General features: G+C 37.8%; 1 protein-coding gene across 2 annotated transcripts in view; it reads right to left on the bottom strand.

Moving 5' to 3' along the window:
- The window catches only part of NECAB1 (N-terminal EF-hand calcium binding protein 1), a 259,253-nt gene that overhangs the window by 34,817 nt on the left and 209,620 nt on the right, over window positions 1-14,816 (bottom strand). The window contains exon 9 of one of the 2 annotated variants that reach the window (XM_004283224.3): window positions 3,786-3,836. The exons of the other annotated variant lie outside the window; for it this stretch is intronic. Coding sequence (XP_004283272.1) covers window positions 3,786-3,836 — 51 coding nt within the window. The remainder of the gene's footprint in view (window positions 1-3,785; window positions 3,837-14,816) is intronic. 2 annotated transcript variants of the gene reach the window in all.

Here is a 14,816-nt window from a genome sequence, read left to right as displayed (position 1 = left end):
GAAGCTTACCTCCTATCCACCCCTGTCCCCACCAGTGAAGGGGCTTCCTAGTGTGTGGAAACTTTTCCTCCTTCACAGCTCCCTCCAACTGGTGCAGGTCCCATCCCTATTCTTTTGTCTCTGTTTTTTCTTTTTTCTTTTGCCCTACCCAGGTATGTGGGGATATTCTTGCCCTTTTGGAAGTCTGAGGTCTTCTTACTCCTCCGCCATCTTGAAGGTCCTCCCCATATTGACTTTTTAAAAACTCCTTTTGAAAGTAGAAAATATCTGAAAATGATCATTTTTTTTCCCCAATAGTCATTTGAGACTATTTGAGTCATTTGAGACCACACAAAGCACACAATTGCACCAGGCAGAAAGTATTCAGGTGGATCAATACACCTGGCCAGATCCAGGATGTATGGTCTGGTTGATGCAATTCCCTTCAAAAATCGTACTAACCTTTCAGTGATTCATACTCACTTCTTAGTACTTGATAGCTAGAAGACAATAAATTATCCCTAAATTTTCAGTGAGTCATAAAACCAAGGTCTTGGACTTTAGATCTGCATTTACCCCTGATGTGCATTTATTTCCTATTTTATTAAGAAATAATAAAATAGTGAATTCCTAAGGTTGCTGTTTTTATGACATGCTTGATATAAATCATCTGGAATATTTTAATATTCCCATGTAGCACCTATTCTTTTAGTGAAAGGTTAGAACAATTCAGTGTTGTAAGAGATATATGGATATCATTTTTAGAAACTCCTACTTATCCTTTTTGATTTCATCTTAAATGTTATGTCATTCTGGAAGCATTTCCTGGCCCCTAAATTAGGTCATGTTCCCTAGCTATGAAAATCTATACTTTCCTATAATAATACTCATCACATCCTATTGTAGATCCTAGTTATATTTGCCTATATTTCCTTCTAGTCTGTCTTCTTGTCTGTAATATTCACCACTTTATCTACAAACACTCCCTCAGGGCCCAGCACATAGTTAGTGATCAAGTTAAAAATAAAAGGTGCTTTTGCTTTTAACCATTGACTATTCTTAAAATTCCTTTAGTAAATTTTATTTATATACTATCCATTCCAGAAAAGGATTTGAGGTGGTTCTGAGCACTGTTAGGTGCTCTTTTATCTACCTCCATCATCTTGCCCTCTTTTCTTTTTTCTTTCTCCTTTTAGACCAGGAGGTGTAAATTGGCTTCACTTTTACTAGCTCTGTGGCCTTGAACAAGTTACTTAATCTTTCTCAAGTCTTCTGATATGCAAAATTGGAATAAAGGTACTTATATCACAGAGTTTTGAGGAAGGTTAAATGGAATGAAATAGTGTATGTAAAGATATTACCCATGATAGATATTCAATAAATGTTACTTCTCTTACTCCAGGCTGAGAAAAGAAATGGACTTAAACAGAGATTATATGCTACATTCATCATTATGTAATGGCTCACGTACCAGAAAACTAGTATGGCAGATACTAGGGTTCAGGACTTTTGCTGTGTGCTTAAATAAGCCTACCAGATAATACTTTCTGCTCTAGTGGTAGGAAATCTCATGAAAAAAAGTCATCCATTAGCTCATAACCTCACTAGCAAAAGCAACTCTACTTCCCAAAGTGCACCAAACACTAGAGTTGGAGTATTACACTGTGGTGAGTACTGTAGGTCTGGCATAGAACTTCTGGACTTCAGCTGTGGTATTTAAACCTTTTTACAACTTAATTTTTTCATCTGTAAAATGGAGCTAATAACAGCACCACCTCATATGGCTATTGTGAAGACTGAGTTACATATGTGTGGGTTTAACACAACACTTGCACATAGCAAAGGCTCAATAAAGATTAACTTTTAAAAATAAAGTATATAATAAAAATTTATTTTTTGCATTCTGATGTAGGATTTATTTTTCAAAGTTCTCATGCATTCACTAATGGAAAAGGAAAAATACCTCTCCAGTCAATGAATTCTAGAATTGGTTTTTGGTCACCAGGAAAAATCACTGATCAAAAAGTAACATACAATTATGTGTGCTAGCTGTGAAATAACAGTGAAAAATTGTTTTTGTCATTATGAATATAGAGGTTTTATAGGAATTGATAGTGATACATATACTACCACTAGTAAAAAATACAACTTTTGATGACAAATATGAAAAAACAAACCAGCTCAGACTATTACTATGTGTATATTCCCAAAGAGCATAATTTTTTACTTTTACATATGGTTAAAAATAGTTAAAGAATATTCTTTCCTGCTTTTAAATGATATTGACTATCGAACTACTTTGCCCAGTTCTTTTTCTCTAAAGTACTTCCATGCACTATTGAATTGGCAATACTGCATGGGTTGATAGATCTCTTAAAATAGATCTCTCTTTTCTGTCGGGGACCAGAGAATGGAAGAGTCTGTCACTTTTCATAAATAATCCTTAGAAATTTTTCTCCTTCACAGCTAGTGGGAGAGAATACTTATATTAAGAAATTATTTAAGAATAGACAATAATCTCTCCTAACATTAGAAAAATTATGTTCATGTTTCTTGACTGGAGTGTAGTTTTCTCTACATGCAAACCTAAGAGACAACACAGATGCAAGACCTCAAGGTCATAATCCTGTGCTTATGGGACTGCACAGAAGACCTGCATAATATCTGTGCTCAACAGCCCTCTGCCCTCACCTTCGTGCCAAAACCTATCACTTTAAAATTCTGGGTGCCTGATAAATTAACACAGACCACATCCCTGTCTTTGGAGTAATAAGAGCACTGAACATGTAGTATAGCTAGGAATTGTGTCTACATCTATAGGATTCTAATCACAACAGCCATTATTAAACTTTTCTGAGAAAAAGCTCCCTCTATGAAAATTTCCTTTGTGCTGTGAGTTTGGACAGATGAACAGGAGCTGACATGCAGGTGAGTCTCACCTTCTATCACACAAGCAGTGCCTATAGAATAAGTACATGATACAGAGATGGAAGGTATTTCATATCCTTGTTTCATGTAAATGTGACTGATCCTACAAGATCTATACAATATATAATATATTTAAGGTATTAAGAAAAAAGTGATTTTCTGTAGATACCCAAGATTTTAAAATCCAAATTTCCGCTAAATGTAAATGCAAACATCCAATTTCCCAAAGCAGTATGTGCTATAAATATTTGCCTCAAAATAAAATAAAATAATAAAGCATGGTATGTGCTGCTTTTCAGTTAGTTAATTTATACATTAATTTCTTTTTTGCTGCATATAATGAACCTATTAGGATCACTGTCCATTTTCTTTCAGTCTCCATCAATTGCCACCCTTCTGGATGGGTATATTTTCCCCACGAGCATAAACGTTCACTTTTCTCTAAACATCAATTTTTTTCTTTGGAAAATGATTTCTGAGCATCTTGTCCCTGGGCTATATGCTGAAAATACAATAATTAATAGGACCAAGTTTCAGCTCAGGTGTACCCTTCAGCCTAGTTGATGATACAATTTGAATGTTGCCCTTCTCTGCCAGTCATATTCATTCAATTATTTAATAACTCATTGATTTATACATGCATAAAAATTTCACTTTTCACATATTACATAACAGGTTCTTTCAGAAAACCCCTGTGAAGTAGGCATCAGTTTTCCACAAATCACAATTTAGAAAATCCTACTTAGCTACACATAATGAAATATGCCCATGTATTGTTTTTTTTTAATTTTCACTGAGATAGTAACTAATTTTGAAGAAATTAAATTATGTTTTCAAAGTACATATTTCTAAAATTTTGACCTAGGGAAAGTACTTACAGGTTTAGTATTCCCTTCAATAACTTCTTCTAGAGGTTCAAGTTTAAGATCCTTTGGTTAGAGTAAGAAATGGGTAGAAAACAAGAAATTAGTTAATTAAACAAAACATCATATATTTGAATGGTAGCACTTTTGGGCTAACATTAAACCGAAGGAACTTCATGATCTGAATGGAGATGAAATAATTCTGATTTTTTAAAGTGGGCTCTTCCAATAAAGATTCTTTTACCCATTATATCAATTGTAAGGATCTATCTCAGAGGTGTTCAATTTTTTATTAATTTGAGTGTACATCACTGATGCCATTAAAAGAGAACAAAGTGGAGAGAAGATTCATTAAAGCAGAGAGGGAAAGGATAGAAACAGTAAAAAGGAAAAGTTAGGATGACTAGGCTGATTTCTTTTCCTGTGGTTATATGGCAATATACTTGAGATATCATGATAGACATTTACACTCTAGTGCTAATTTTGCTTTGCTAAGAAGTGAAATAAAAAGCAAATGAAACCACTATTGATATTTGTTAAAAATGAAGGGTTACCAAAAAGACCTCAGAGTTTTCTGCAGTGATCAATGTATAATGCTAATGGCTCCACTGAAACCAAGACTGTAATATCTGAGGACTTCATTCTAAGAATATATATCCTAGAGAGTGACATCACCAAAATGGTGACATAGGTTGTTCCTGGCTTTGCTCCCCCTCACAAGAACAACAACTAACAACTATTGAGAACAAGACACCTCTGAGGGAATCCTAGAACAAGGCTGAAGCAACCTCCTGTACCACAGAGACCAAGACAGACTTCATTAGAAGGTAAGAGAGGTGGCTATACATTGACAGCATTGCCCCATCACCAGGCCAGCACAGCACCACCTGGACAGATCTTCCCTGAGCCTCTGGTTCCCTCAGTGGGAAAAGAGATCCCAGGAGAGACAACTAGCCCGATCCAGTATTTTGGGTCATTTTGTGAAAGCCCCTACTCTGATCTTGTACCACAAAGATGGGAAATCTGTGGGGCTCAACCGCAGGAAATCTGACTGTGACAGAGAAGAGGGGGAGGGGCTCGCAACAACCAGCACATAGATCTTGGCAGACCAAGCTCATACTGCAGTGCCCAAGTAGTAATCCCAGCCAGCAGCTTTGCTCATCTGCAGAACCAAGCTGGGAACTTGGGGGAGAGCAGATCTGCCTGATTCGGATCTTCAGAGGAGTTTTGTTGGCCCTAGAGCCCAGTTTGCCCACGCCCAAGCAAGGAGCTGAATCATATTCCCACCCACTATGGTGAGTGTCTTCCAGGCCGATCTTACCAGAGGAGCTGGCAATAACTTCTGGAAGTAGTGTGGCCCAGTGGTGCTCAAGCCAAGAGGTGGGTGAGCAAAGCTGATTACCCACGAAGCAAAACCAGTAGCAGGTGTGGAATGTTCCCGTGCTATGCACAAACAGATGGATTAATTCATAGCCAAAACTGAGGGTAGGTCCTGGCATCTCCTTATCTGGGACCTTATTTGGGAAACTGAGAATAGCCTGGAGCTAAACCTCCCCCTCTTGCCTAGGCAGGGGAGGTGAGACACAGCCCCACCTGCTATGGAGAATGTCTTCTGACCCCATCTCACCAGAAAGGCTGGTGACAACTCCTGGAAGTTGTGCATCCCAGTGGCACTTGAGCTGAGAAGCAGGCAAAGCCAATAGTTTGCAGAGCAAAGCCAGCAGCCATGTTCAGTCAGGGAACTTGGGGTGTGGGTCGGCTTGAGTTAAAACAACAAAGAGCTTCACCAGCTTTAGAGCTGCTTGTCCTGCTACATGCAGGCAATTATTCTAATTCATAGCCCTGTTCATTGGTACAGTCTCCAATGTGTCCAAGCAAGGAACCTAACTAGAGCACACAGGAAGCTACACAGCTCATTCAACACCCCTACATGCAGTGGTACTTGAACAGAGAGCACAGACCATGGCTTCCCCCATCTGCAGAGCAAAACCAGTGGCCTCACCTGACCAGGGAAGTCAGTGCACACTATGGACTGGCTTGGGTCCCCAAACAATGAGCTGTATAGGCCCTGGGTCCTGTACTGCTGCCATGCCAGGGCACAGAAGTCCCATTTACTACTGTATATAGTAACCAGTCCCAACCATCTAGTAAGTCTGACCAGAGAATCCAGGCAACCATGGAGCCCATCCTACAGCCTCACTTGTGTAGGGAACCAAGCCAGTAGTACTATCCAACAGTTCTCAGCCAATGGCACAACCCCTATCCCTATCCTCAGAGCTGAAACAATTGCCCTGCCCCCAATAAAGCATAATAGCAGGCCCCACCTGCTCAAAAACATTACCAGCAGACATACCCCAAAACCCAAACTGAGCTACTGAAGAACTGTCTCTGCCAAAGCCAACCTGTAGAGTCTGGAAGGGGAGCCTAATTACTCAAATGCACAAATATCAATGTAAGGAATCAAAGATTATGAAAAGTCAGGTAAATATGACATCACCAAAGGAAATTAATAAAACTTCAATAACTGGCCTTAAAATGAACACCTATGAAATGCCAGAGAAAGAATTCAATAAGATCCTCTTAAGGAAATTCCTCTTAAGGAACTGCAAGAAAAAACAGACAGCTACACAAAATCAGAAAAACAAAGCACGAATATAATGAGAAGTTTGACAAGGAAATAGCAGCCATCAAAAACAAACCAAAATAAACAAAACTCCTAGAGATGAAAAATACAATAACTGAACTGAAAAATTCAATAGAGAATTTCAAAAGTAGACTCAACCATGCAGAAGAATCAGTGACCTGGAGGATACAACACTGGAAGTTACCCAGGAAGAGGAGCAAAAATAAAAAAGAATGAAAAAGAGTAAAGGAAACCTATGGGAATTTGGGAGACACTGAAAGGGAAAAAGTATTCACATCATGGGAATTCCAGAAGAAGAGAAAGAGAAAGAGACAGAATGCCTATTTAAAGGAATAATGTCTGAAAACTTTCCAAATTTTGGGAGAGATATGAACATCCAGATCCATGAGGCCCAAAGGACCTCAAATAGATTGAATCTAAATAGGGCTACTCTGAGACACATTAATTAAATTGTCAAAAGTCAAAGACAAAAGAACTGTAAGGGCAGCAAGAGAAAAGAGAGAAGCCACATACAAGGGAACCCCCATAAGATTATCAGCAGAACTTTTCTGACCAGGAGAGAATGGGATGACATACTAGAAATATTGAAAAAAAATAACTGTCGACTAAGAATTCTATACTTGGTGAAGTTTTCTTTCAGAAACAAAGGAAGGATAAAGACTTCACTGAACAATCAAAAGCTGAGGGAGTTTACCACCAGACCTGCCTTATAAGAAATGCTAAAGGCAGTTCTTTGAGTGGAAGTGAAAGAATGTTAATAACATCATAAAAAGGTAGTGTAAATCTCACTGGTAATAAGTATATAGTCATTATTTCTCCAATATGGTAATAGTGATGCATAATTCACTTAACTTTTGTTTAAAACTTGTAAAAGAGCATAGCAAAAATAACCATAACTGTAGTAATCTGTTGTCAGTTACATAATATGAAAACATATACATTATAACAGCAATAACCTAAAAAGTGAGGTGGAGGTAAAAGTGTAAAGTTTACAAATTCTATTGAAGTTAAGTTGTTATCAGTTTAAAATAGGGTGTTATATTTTATGTAAGCCTCACGGTAACCACAAGTGAAAATCTTGTATAAATTACACAAAAGAACATGATAAAGAAGTCAAAGCATACTGATACCAAAAGACATCAAACACACACACAAAAAGACAACAGCATGAGAAACAAGGCACAGTAATCTACAAAACAACCAGAAAACAATTAACAAAATGGCAATAGTAAGTCCTTACCCATCAATAACTACTTTAAACATAAGTGAATTAAATTCTCCAATGAAAAGAGATAGAATGGACCACGCTGAGCCTAAACCCTGCCCCCCAAAACCCCAAGACCTTTTCAGCTGTGTGGATTCTGAGACTAGCCTCCACTCCCACCTAAACCCCACCCTGCCTAAGCCCCACCCCTGCCTAAGCCCCACCCCCCTTGGTGGTGGTGTTTCATTTATATTTTTATTTTTTCTAATATATTTTTCTGTTTTTATTTTATTTTTTATTCTTTGTTATTGTTCTGCTCCTTTTTTTTTTCTTTTTTTGCTTCACTGCTTGTCTTACAGGATCTTGGTTCACAGGCCAGGGTTCAGGCCTGAGCTCCTGTGGTAGGACCACCAAGTCCAAACCGCTGAACTGAAAGAGAACCTCAGACCCCAGGGAATATTAATCTGAGTGAAGTCTCTTGGAGATCCTCATCTCGGCACCAAGACCTGGCTCTACGCAACTGCCTGCAAACTCCAGTGTGGAAAGCACCAGGGAAAGCAACCTGTACGACAGGAACATAGCCCCACCCATCAAAAAAAATGAGATGACAAAAGTTATGTTACAGATGAAGGAGCAAGGGAAAAACCTAGAAGACGAGTGAACAGGATATAGACAACCTACCTGAAAAAGAATTCACAGTAACGACAGTAAAGATGATCTAAAATCTCAGAAATATAATGGAGGCATGGATCAAGAAAATACAAGAAATGTTGAACAAAGACAGAGAAGAACTAAAAAGCAAGCAAACAGTGATGAACAACATAATAACTGAAATGAAAAATACACTAGAAGGGGGCTCCCCTGGTGGCGCAGTGGTTGAGAGTCCGCCTGTCGATGCAGGGGACACGGGTTCGTGCCCTGGTTCGGGAAGATCCCACATGCCGCGAAACAGCTGGGCCCATGAGCCATGGCCGCTGAGCCTGCGCATCCGGAGCCTGTGCTCCACAATGGAAGAGGCCACAACAGTGAGAGGCCCGCGTACCGGTAAAAAAAAAAAAAAAAACACTAGAAGGAATCGATAGCAGAATAATTGAGGCAAAAGAATGAATAAGTGAGATGGAAGACAGAATGGTGGAAATAACTGCCAAGGAGCAGAATAAAGAAAAAAGAATGAAGAGAATTGACGACAGTCTCAGAGACTTCTGGGACAACATTAAATGCACCAACATTCGAATTATAGGAGTCCTTAAAGAAGAAGAGAAAGAGAAAGGATATGAGAAAATATTTGAAGAGATTATAAGTAAAAAACTTCCCTAACATGGAAAGGAAATAGCCACCCAAGTGCAGGAAGTGCAGAGAGTCCCAAACAGTATAAACCTTAAGAGAAACATACCAAGACACATATTAATTAAACTAACAAAAATTCAATGCAAAGAAAAAAATATTGAAAGCAGCAAGGGAAATGCAACAAATAATATACAAGGGAATCCCCATAAGGTTATCAGCAGATTTTTCAGGAGAAACGCTGCAGGCCAGAAGGGAGTGGCAGGATATATTTAAAGTTATGAAAGGGAAAAACGTACAACAAAAATTACTCTACCCAGTAAGGATCTTATTCAGATTCGAAGGAGAAATCAAAAGCTTTACAAACAAGCAAAAGCTAAGAGAATTTAACACAACCAAACCAGCGTTACAACAAATGCTAAAGGAACTTCTCCAGTAGGAAACACAAGAGAAGGAAAAGACATACAAAAACAAATCCAAACAATTAAGAAATTGGTAATAGGAGCATACATATCGATAATTACCTTAAATGTAAATGGATTAAATGCTCCAACCTAAAGACACAGACTAGCTGAATGGATACAAAAACAAGACCCGTGCTGTCTACAAGAGACCCACTTTAGACCTAGGGACACATACATACTGAAAGTGAAGGGATAGAAAAAGATATTCCATGCAAATGGAAATCAAAAGAAGGCTGGAGTAGCAATACTCATGTCAGATAAAATAGATTTTAAAACAAAAACTGTTACTAGAGATAAGGAAGGACACTAGATAATGATCAAGGGATCAATCCAAGAAGAAGATATAAAAATTATAAACATTTATGCACCTAACATAGGAGCACCTCAATATATAAGGCAAAGGCTAACAGCCATAAAAGGGGAAATCAACAGTAACACAATAATAGTGGGGGACTTTAACACCCCACTTACACCAATGGACAGATCTTCCAGACAGAAAATAAGTAAGGAAACACAGAGTTTAAATGACACAGTAGACCAGATAGATTTAATTGATATTTATAGGACATTCCACCTGAAAGTGGCAGAATACACTTTCTTCTCAAGTGCACACTATTCTCCAGGATATATCACATATCAAGCCTTGGAAATTTTAAGAAAATTGAAATCATATCAAGCATCTTTTTCGACCACAATGCTATGAGATTAGAAATCAATTACAGGAAAAAACAACAACAACAACTAAAAAACAAACACACAGAGGCTAAACATTGTGCTGCTAAATAACCAAGAAATCGCTGAAGAAATCAAAGAGGAAATTAAAAAATAAACAGAAACAAATGACAATGAAAACACAACGACCCAAAAGCTATGGAATTCAGCAAAAGCAGTTCTAAGAGGGAAGTTTATAGCAATACAGTCCTACCTCAAGAAACAAGAAAAATCTCAAATAAACAATCTAACCTTACACCTAAAGCCACTAAAGAAAGAAGAACAAACAAAACTCAATGTTAGTAGACGGAAAAAAATCATAAAGATCACAGCAGGAATAAATGAAATAAAAATGAAGAAAACAATAGCAAAGATCAATAAAACTAAAAGTTACTTCTTTGAGAAAACGAAATTGATAAACCTATAGCCAGACTCAAAGAGACAAAAAGGGAGAGGACTCAAATCAATAAAATTAGAAATGAAAAAGGAGAAATTACAACAGATACTGCAGAAATACAAAGGATCATAAGAGATTAAAACAAGCAACTCTATGCCAATAAAATGGACAACCTGGAAGAAATGGACAAATTCTTGGAAAGGTACAACTTTCCAAGCCTGAACAAGGAAGAATTAGAAAATATAAACAAACGAATCACAAGTAATGAAGCTGAAACTATACTTAAAAACTTTTCAACAAACAAAAGTCCAGGACCAGATGGCTACATAGGCGAATTCTATCAAACATTGAGAGAAGAGTGATCAACTATCATTCCTAAACTATTCCAAAATAATTGCAGAGGGAGGAGCATGCCCAAACTTGTTCTACGAGGCCACCATCACCCTGATACCAAAACCAGACAAAGAGATCATACACAAAAAATTTACAGACCAATATCACTGATGAACATAGACACAAAAATCCTGAACAAGATACTAGCAAACAGAATCCAACAACATTTTAAAGGATCATACACCATGATCAAGTGGGATTTATCCCAGGAATGCAAGGATTCTTCAATGTACGGAAATCAATGTGATACACCATATTAACAAATTAAAGAATGAAAACTATATGATCATTTCAATAGATGTAGAAAAAGCTTTTGAAAATATTCAATACTCATTTATGATAAAAACTCTCCAGGGGCTTCCCTGGTGGCGCAGTGGTTGAGAGTCCGCCTGCCGATGCAGGGGACATGGGTTCGTGCCCCGGCCCGGGAGGATCCCGTGTGCCGTGGAGCGGCTGGGCCCGTGGGCCATGGCCGCTGGGCCTGCGTGTCGGGAGCCTGTGCTCCGCAACGGGAGAGGCCACAGCAGGGAGAGGCCCGTGTACCGCAAAACAACAACAACAACAACAACAAAAAAAAACAAACTCTCCAGAAAGTGGGCATAGAGGGAACCTACCTCAACATAATAAAGGCCATAAATGACAAACCAACAGCCAACATTGTTCTCAATGGTGAAAAACTGAAATCATTTCCTCTAAGATCAGGAACAAAACAAGGATGTCCACTCTCACCACTCTTATTCAACATAGTTTTGGAAGTCCTAGCATGGCAATCAGAGAAGAAAAAGAAATAAAAGTAATATGAATTGGAAAAGAAGAAGTAAAACTGTCACTGTTTGCAGATAACATGATACTCTACATAGAAAATTTTAAAGATGCCACAAGAAAACTATTAGACTTAATCAATGAATTTGGTAAAGTGCAGGATACAAAATTGATGCACAGAAATCTCTTGCATTCCCATACACTAACAATGAAAAATCAGAAGCAGAAATTAAGGAAACACTCCCACTTACCATCGCAACAAAAAGGATAAAATATCTAGGAATAAACCTACCCGAGGAGGCAAAAGACTTGTTGTCAGAAAACTATGAAACACTGTTGCAAGAAATCAAAAAGGACACAAACAGATGGAGAAATATACCATGTTCTTGGATTGGAAGGATCAATATTGTGCAAGTAACTGTACTACCCAAAGCAGTGTACAGATTCAATGCAATCCCTATCAAATTGCCAATGGCATTTTTCACAGAATAGAACATAAAATTTTACAACCTGTATGGAAACACAAAAGACCCTGAATAGCCAAACCAATCTTGAGAACAAAAAACGGAGCTGGAGGAATCAGCTCCCTGACTTCAGACTATACTACAAAGCTACAGTAATCAAGACAGTATGGTGCTGACACAGACATTCAAATATAGATGAATTCAAATATAGATAAATTTCTACAGGATAGAAAGCCCAGAGATAAATCAATGCACCTATGGTCACCTAATCTGTGACAAAGGAGGCAAGAATATACAATGGAGAAAAGAAAGTCTCTTCAATAAGTGGGGGGTGGGAAAACTGGACAGCTACATGTAAAAGAATGAAGTTAGAACAGTCCCTTACACCATACACAAAAATAAACTCAAAATGGATTAAAGACCTAAATATAAGACCAGACACTATAAAACTCTTAGAGGAAAACATAGGAAAAACACTCTCTGACTTAAACCACAGCAAGATCTTTTTTGACCCACCTCCTAGAGTAATGAAAATAAAAACAAAAATAAACAAATGGGACCTAACTGAACTTAAAAACTTTTGCACAGCAAAGACAATAAACAAGACAAAAAGACAACCCTCAGAATGGGAGAAAATATTTGCAAATGAAACAACAGACAAAGGATTAATCTCCAAAATATACAAACAGCTCATGGAGCTTGATATAAAAAAAACCAAACAACCCAATCAAAAAATGGGCAGAAGACCTAAATAGACATTTAGCCAAAGAAGACATACAGTTGGCCAAGAGGCACGTAAAAAGATGCTCAACCTCACTAATTATTAGAGAACTGCAAATCAGTATTATAATGAGGTATCACCTCTCACTGGTTAGAATGGCCATCATCAATAAATCTACAAACAATAAATGTTGGAGATGGTGTGGAGAAAAGGGAACCCTCTTGCACTGTTGGTGGGAATGTAAATGGATACAGCCACTTTGGAGAACAGATGAATTGATAAAGAAGATGTGGTACATATATAAAATGGCATATTACTCAGCCATAAAAAGGAATGAAATTGGGTCATTTGTAGAGATATGGATGGACCTAGAGTCTGTCATAAAGGGTGAAGTAAGTCAGAAAGGGAAAAACAAATATCGTATATTAATGCATATATGTGGAATCTAGAAAAATGGTACAGATAAACTGGTTTGCAAGGCAGAAATAGAGACACAGATGTAGAGAACAAATGTATGGACACCAAGGGGGGAAAGGGGAAGGTGGGATGAGTTAGGAGATTAGAATTGACAAATATACTCTACCATGTGTAAAATAGATAGCTAGTGGGAACCTGCTTTATAGCACAGGGAGCTCAGGTTTTTGCTCTATGATGACCTAGATGGGTGGGATGGGGTGGTGAGAGGCAGGTCCATGGGGGAGGGGATACGTGTATACATATAGCTGATTCACTTCATTGTACAGCAGAAACTAACACAACATTGTAAAGCGATTATAATCTGATAAAAAAGAAAAGACATTGAATGGCTGAATGGATTTAAAAAAACCCAAGATCTAATAATATGCTGCCTACAGGAGTCTTACTTTAGCCTTAAAAGCACATATAGACTGAGAGTTAAGGGATGGAAAGAGACATTTCAAGCAAATAATAACAACAGAAAGCAGAGGTAGCTATACTTAGACAAAATTGACTTTAAACGAAAAATGGTGAATAAAGACAAAGGGTGTCATTATATAATGATAAAAAGATCAATATATCAAGAAGATGTAAGAACTGTAAATATTTATGCACCCAACATTGGAGTACCTAAATATATAAAGCCAACTGACAGAGCTAAAAGGAGAAATAGACAGTAATACAATACTAGTTGGGGGCTTTATTACCCTACTTTTATTTTAATTATCTATTTATTTTACTGGAGTATAATTGCTTTACAATGTTGTATTAGTTTCTGCTGTACAATGAGGTGAATCAACTATATGTATTCATACATGCCTTCTCTCTTGGACCTCCCTCTCACTCCTCCACTCCCAGTCCCACCTATCTAGGGCACCACAGAGCAAAGAGCTGAGCTCCCTGTGCTATACAGCTGGTTCCCACTAGCTATCTATTTTACACATGGTAGTGTATATATGTCAATCCTAATCTCCTAATTCATCCCACTCTCCCCTTCCCCCACCCCATGCCCACACATCCGTTCTCTATGTCTGTGTCTCTATTTCTGCCCTGCACATAGGTTCATCTGTATCATTTTTCTAGATTCCACATATATGCGTTTATATACAGTGTTTGTTTTTCTCTTTCTGACTTGTTTCACTCTGTATGACAGACTCTAGTTCCATCCACGTCTCTACAAATGACCCAATTTTGTTCCTTTTTTATGGCTGAGTAATATTCCATTGTATATATGTACCACATCTTCTTTATCCATTCATCTGTCGATGGACATTTCATGCAGACAGAGAATCAGTAAGAAAACAACAGATTCAAACAACATTAAAGACTAAATGATCCTAATATTCATATATAGATCATTCTATCTCTCAATAGCAGAATATATATTTTTCTCAGGTGTACAACAAAATTCTAGAATGGACCATATGTTAAGCCACAAATCAAGTCTTAGCAATTAAAGAAGATTAAAATCATATCAAGTGGGCTTCCCTGGTGGCACAGTGGTTGAGAGTCCGCTTGCCGATGCAGGGAACATGGGTTCGTGCCC

Source organism: Orcinus orca, chromosome 17 (genome assembly GCF_937001465.1).
Source record: "Orcinus orca chromosome 17, mOrcOrc1.1, whole genome shotgun sequence".
Taxonomy (NCBI): domain Eukaryota; kingdom Metazoa; phylum Chordata; class Mammalia; order Artiodactyla; family Delphinidae; genus Orcinus; species Orcinus orca.
Note: the sequence above shows the minus strand (reverse complement) of the source record. Positions and strands in the feature narration are given on the sequence as shown.